We start from the raw sequence: 5,941 nt of genomic DNA on the forward strand, positions 1-5,941 counted from the left end.
CTTTTTAAATCATCTAATTTTAAGGGATTAAAATTAAGGGTTTGACAGGTGCTGAGTTGCTGCTACAAGGTAACTTTTGATTTGGTATCTCCTACGATGAAAATTATTGTATTGTATTGAAATGAATTTATGCAGAGTCTTTACTGACACCCCTATGGTCGTGACGAGTCGACGTCATCGAAAAAATTCTTGTCAAAAGTTACCTTAGTTCCCTTAAAAGTTACCTTATATGACCACAATCATGCGTGCCAAATTTCATCCAAAAAGACCCACTAGATAAAAAATTAAGGGGTGGTACAGGAAAGCCCCCTCCCCTAGTTCTAAACCGCCCCTAAAAGCCTTGCATTAATAAGGTTAAGTGATTAAATTTGACTAAGACACCCCTGAATCAGTGGCCCGGTCAGATCCACCCCGGTGAGTAGCCCGGTGAAAAAAATGCTCCAAAATAGCCCAAATTTAAGCCCCGGTGAAGAAAAGAGTTAACCCGGGCAATAGGGCCAAAGTTTTCCATAACCCGGGGAAAAAACAAAAAAACAGTGGCTAACCCCGGTTGGAAATCTGGTGAATCTGATTTCCCCGGTGAAATTCTATTATCAACATAACTTAAAATTTCACTTTGTCAGAAAAGTGAAACAAAAAAAACATAAAACTGAAGTTAGAAACTCACTCCTAATCAAACCAAGCACTTATCCACCATCAAGCTTGCGACCTTGTTTTGACCTAACTGAATGGGTACCGCGGCTTTGCTACCATTTTCATAGGAGCTTATGTACCAATTTTCTTTTTTGATAGAGTAAAAAGTGATCAACGCTAGTCTTAGAGAGCCGCCAATTGCCGATAATACTCCCAATCGAATCGATTATGGACGGATATAAAAGTAAATTTTTTCTCAGAATATTGTCAGGAAATTTTTTTGATGTTTTAAAATTTAGGGTTTGATAAAGTTGTTTCTGTGGGTTATTGTAAGTATAGTAAGTATGGAAATTATTAATATCATATGCATATATTATATAGGTGATGTGAAGGTGCTCTCTTATCTTATATTTATATATGATCTTCTGAGATATTCCAATAACTAACTGACACTGAACCTTTACAGGGGGTTTTCGATTTTCTTTCCAAATGGGTTTATACCCAAACAAACCAAGTGATGTTTCAAAATGATGCGAGGGGTATTGTATTGATGAAGTGTTTGTTTTGATTTGTTGCTTGTTGTTTTTTCACTTTTTCCACCATGCCATACAACATTTTCAGAAAATTGAACCAGAATGAGAATTCTTTTTGTAAGGTAAGGAGAAAATGTATTTGGTCGAAAAAACACGTTGTTATGTTTTGTTGCGGGTTAGTTTGTTAGGAGAAAGAAAAATTGATCACGGGTATAAAAGCGCAAAGGCAGGGGTTATTACAGATTTTTTCAAACCATCTATTTTTTTCTTTTTATCTAAATTCTTATAGATATCCTTCGTTCTAAATTTATAGGTTTGTTTGTTTGTTTGTTTTATTCATGTTGTTTGTAATACGTCTGTGTTGTACGTGTGTGTTTCCTGTTTTTATTTTGTGTTCTTGTGTTTTATCATTTCAGCCTTTTAAGATATTTTGGCTGTGGAGCTTAGCTCCTATACTATACATCTTTATGGTTTCTAAGGGGGGGAGGAGGTTACACGTAGGCGAAGTGAAACTTGCGCCGGAGTGAAATTGGAGACTGAAGTGAGATTTTAATCCTGTTATACTTCACTTCACTTTGCCTTCACTTCACCTTCACTTCGGGTAAAAATAAAAGTTTATTTTTTTCTGTTTCAAAAGCATAGATCTCTTGAGACGAGGTGAACTAAACCATATCTGTGAAGAAAGAAAAGAATGATAAGAATCATTTTTTCCGATCAAAAATTAGATAGAAAGTTGCAAAAATTCAGTTCACTTTACCTAATTTTGAGTTACACGTTGTTTTTCACTTTTTTCACTCCAGAGTGAAATTTCACTTCTGTCTTTTTGACAGAAGTGAAATCGCTCTGGTGTGAAGTTTAACTTCACTTCACCTGTGTATATACAACATGTGAGTTTTGTGTATTGACCGAAGTGAATTCACTTCACTTCATTTCACTTCACTTCAGCAGTCCGAAGTGAAAGCATACGTGTAACCACCCCCTAAATGGAATAGCCCATCATTGCAATTATTATTTCACAAAGTTGATTAAAGTTGGAATTATACTGTTTTTTTTAGGCAGAATGGATACACATGCAATTATATTTTTCCATCTAGCCAGAAACAAAACAATATTTTTTACAGAAATTGTAGGAAAGGAAAAAAATGATGAAGTTGGTATAAAAGATCAAGGATGGCCTTATTGCTAAAAATCTAAAACATCCATCAAACTTTTCAAATGCAATTGATAGCAATTAAAAGTAATTGTTATGTAAAATATTTCTGGAATATTTTTAATTCTTTTGGGTTGTAGTGTAGGAGGAAGAATTCATTGGTTCCTTTTTTGTCACGAACCAATATCTTTATAACATCTATATCTATTTCTATATCATTGTTCATTATTCACATTTTAGGATAAAATAATGTCAAGTAAGAGAAAATCAGAAAAATCTGGCAGCTCTTTAAAAAAAAAGAAGAAGAAGCTTGAGGTTACACTGTTCATCAGGAAAGATAAGGATGACAGTGTCCATCCTTTGCAATATGCACCAGGTATTTTGCCTTATGTAATGAATATTTTTAAATTTTAAGTGTTTATCCTCAGATCAATTTTAATTTTCAATTAAATGTATTTGCATGCAGTTATCCACTAAGAACAAAATCAATTTTCAAATTATGAGTGACCCCTTAACGAAAATCAAAGATTTGGATTTAAGATGAAAACAAATATTTAGGTATGTGTCCATTATCAAGCTACAAGCATAAATATTTGTGTTAAATCAAGCATCAACATGATTTGGTAGTAAATCATGAGATAAAGGTTTTTTATATTCATCCCATATTTCTTACTCTTTAGGAACGCTAGACTGGGAAAATTTTAAAAAGAAGCTTGAAGAGCTGACATCTACCAGCAATGTCAAGACAAGCTTAACATATACACAAGTATTTGCTGGACAAAAGATGAAATGCCACCTGAATGGAAAAAGCTTTGAAACTTTCAACACATTCATAAAAAAACAAGCCCTAACAGGTATGTTTTATTTTTTATTTTCTGCTAGGCAGAAAAGGATTTTTCGAACAATTTCATGAATCAAAGAATATAATAATATATTAACTACATTGTCATATCATTTAAATGCATTTTAAAAGCTTTTTAAAGGGGACGTCTGCTTTGGGAGATCATTTCAGTCATAATTCTATGCCAGATAGCTAAATTAGTAAAAAAAAGTTTGCAGAAAAAACGAACTCAAAATCTTTATTTTTGACTGACATATTCAGATTTTAGTGTTTTACAATTTCTTCTCTTTTACCTGATTTTTGACGTAACCTTTGTTCGTAATTTATAAGAACAGAAATCTTGTCTGTAGTCTAAGGTACTGTATTTAAACAACTTTTGATAAGAACATTTTAATTCAAACTTCTAATTTCGATGATTTTTCCAGTCCACAACTATATAAATATTTCAGTTTTCTATGAAGATGTTGGAGTAAGCTTTCATTGACAAAATGTTGGGAAAAAGATGTTTTAAAGACTTTAAATGCTCTTCTTGCACATCTCTGACTTACTTAAAATTTTCTTATAAAAATGCCAGCTGCACAGAAAGAGGAGTTAATCTTGTTTACTTGAAAGAACATAGAAAACATATAACATAAGCTACGTCATAAATTTTGAAAAAGAGGGATTTTTTAAATGGCCATAGAAAGTGATTGAAAAAAAATCTCTTGAAGTGAGATATCTCATTTTAATCTGCCTGGAATAATTTTTTCCAAAAACTCTAAAAAAAACAATACCTAAAATCAGACCAGACGTCCCCTTTAAATTGGACTAAACGTATCATTTCATTATATATCATTAAATTTTCAGACACACCAGTTGAACTGAATATGGGAACGATTCCATTCAAACAAATAATGGATGAACAACAACCCTCCAGCTCCTCAACGATGCAACATAATTCAAATAAGAGAACTAAACAAAAAGGTTGTAATTTTAATCTCTTAAGTACTAAACATTTTCAATCAGTAGTTCTTTTTTAAATTTTGATTCAAATTTGAATAGCGATCTCTTTTTATCAATGTTGTCTAGTCTATAAACCACATCATTTCAACTTAAAATTGGGTCTTTCACCTGGGCTTTCAATAATCATCAGTATGCAAGGGTAAATATAGTGAACACTGCAATATTTTATTATAATTTTCAATCATTTTATCGAAATATTAGGTCGAAATAATGCCAAATTGTATGCCAAATATTTTTATTTTTGAATAAATTACTTTACTTTGCAGATGAGATGAACGTAGAAACCATTGTTGCCGGATTTAATGAAAGAGATTGGGATATTTCATATGTCCATACTTTTGCTGAACAAGAACGAACGCGAGTTATGAAATATTTAGTAACAAAAGCTTTGAGCACAACCAAGTGTTCCGATTGCACAAACAGGCATGAAATTAAATTTATTGATATAAATAAATTGTCCAGTGAAAACATCGAAACGTTGATGATTCCTACAGAAGTTAGAATGTTATCTTTGAAGAGGGCAATATTTGAAACGATATATGGAAATGGTAGCTTGCTACTGAATTGCTTGTATGCCCAATGCCCAATTTGTGGCACAATTGTATCTTTGGGCCACTTTAATGATATTTGTCAGAAAAAGGACCATTTAATTGAACATATCAGAGCAAAACACTTCAGTGATCCAGTGAGAAGTAGCCACAGAGGTTAGTTTGAAATTATGTAATATAATTCAGTATGCCGTCTAAAATATGTACAGTGATCCATCCATACAATCTCAGGGCTCCCAGCTGTCCTAAAATTAAAAGAAATTGGGGTTGTATATGAAGTAGAAAGATTGAAATCATTTTTCCCCATTTTGTCCCAAGAATCACCCTTAAATGTCCTAAAATGTCTTAAAATTCTATTAAAAAAATGTCCTAAAATCCTAAAATTTGAGCTATAATTTTTGGTGTCTGAGAGGTATTAAAATTTATTAAATTTTAACCATTTTAGGTTTGGGCTATATGTACATACAACGCAACGAGCAATATCAGACAAACAACAAGGTTTGTGAGATACCAAAAGGAGAGAAATGCAGCTCTGGTTCACTTCACAAATTCTGTCAAGTTGAAGTTCCAGGTACTGCCTGAATGTGTGCATTATTATTTAATTTATTAAGCTATTGTAGGTTTTTACAATTTAAATTCAAAGATTGAAGCTACGGCTAAAAAAATAGTTTTACCATTTAGCTATTGTCACCAAGACCAAGTTTTTATGTACCATGTATATGATAGAGACAATTCATTTAGACATTTTCATTTTTTCAAGGTACAAGAAAGTCACCTTTCGATAACAGTCCAATAACGCTGAACCCTCCCAAAATTCCAGAACCCCTGAAGTGTAAGGAACACTCGGATACAGATCTAACAAGTGCTGATATTGCTTTTAGTAAGTGATTTTAAATACTTTTTCAAGTACTCCTTTTCTTATTCTGTTTCTCATATTTATTTTTATATTTCCTTGCACATTTCTATATATTTATCACATTGTGTTTCAGATATCACCACAAAAACAAGGCTCACGAATACCGAATTTACGCATTATATTTCTTCGCTGGCACCTCATATCAACGTTAGTGCCACAAATCAGGCTCTCTTCAAAGGACCAAATGCCGAAATAGTGATAAATGATACAGCCGATGCCGCCAGGAATGGAATAATTGGTAAGTAAATATTTTACATAAAAAAACACCACTACTTAGATCCATTTTCTGTTTTTTTGGTCAGCAAAGATGAGCATTCA

At 32.5% G+C, this 5,941-nt stretch overlaps 1 protein-coding gene across 2 annotated transcripts; it reads left to right on the forward strand.

Moving 5' to 3' along the window:
* The first annotated feature begins 2,560 nt into the window (after positions 1-2,560).
* LOC136816987 (uncharacterized) lies at positions 2,561-5,941 on the forward strand. Of its 2 annotated transcripts, none has more exons than XM_067073333.1 (7): positions 2,561-2,692; positions 2,997-3,170; positions 4,004-4,120; positions 4,426-4,863; positions 5,153-5,278; positions 5,468-5,587; positions 5,697-5,941. In XM_067073333.1, exons 1-7 carry the CDS (start codon positions 2,566-2,568, stop codon positions 5,867-5,869), a joined length of 1,275 nt encoding a protein of 424 aa, XP_066929434.1. In that variant the 5' UTR covers positions 2,561-2,565; the 3' UTR covers positions 5,870-5,941. The 2 variants fall into 2 exon arrangements, with proteins under 2 accessions (XP_066929434.1, XP_066929435.1); XM_067073334.1 differs by having other exon boundaries at positions 3,006-3,170.

Source organism: Clytia hemisphaerica, unplaced genomic scaffold, assembly GCF_902728285.1.
Source record: "Clytia hemisphaerica strain Z4C2 unplaced genomic scaffold, Clytia hemisphaerica genome assembly, whole genome shotgun sequence".
Taxonomy (NCBI): Eukaryota; Metazoa; Cnidaria; class Hydrozoa; order Leptothecata; family Clytiidae; genus Clytia; species Clytia hemisphaerica.

Excerpts from the sequence above, each read along its gene's own strand:
- LOC136816987 (XM_067073333.1), top strand. The coding sequence starts at position 2,566 with ATGTCAAGTAAGAGAAAATCAGAAAAATCTGGCAGCTCTTTAAAAAAA. Across the intron at positions 2,693-2,996 it reads TCCTTTGCAATATGCACCAG|GAACGCTAGACTGGGAAAAT; the intron begins GTATTTTGCCTT and ends CTTACTCTTTAG. Across the intron at positions 5,588-5,696 it reads AAGTGCTGATATTGCTTTTA|ATATCACCACAAAAACAAGG; the intron begins GTAAGTGATTTT and ends ATTGTGTTTCAG.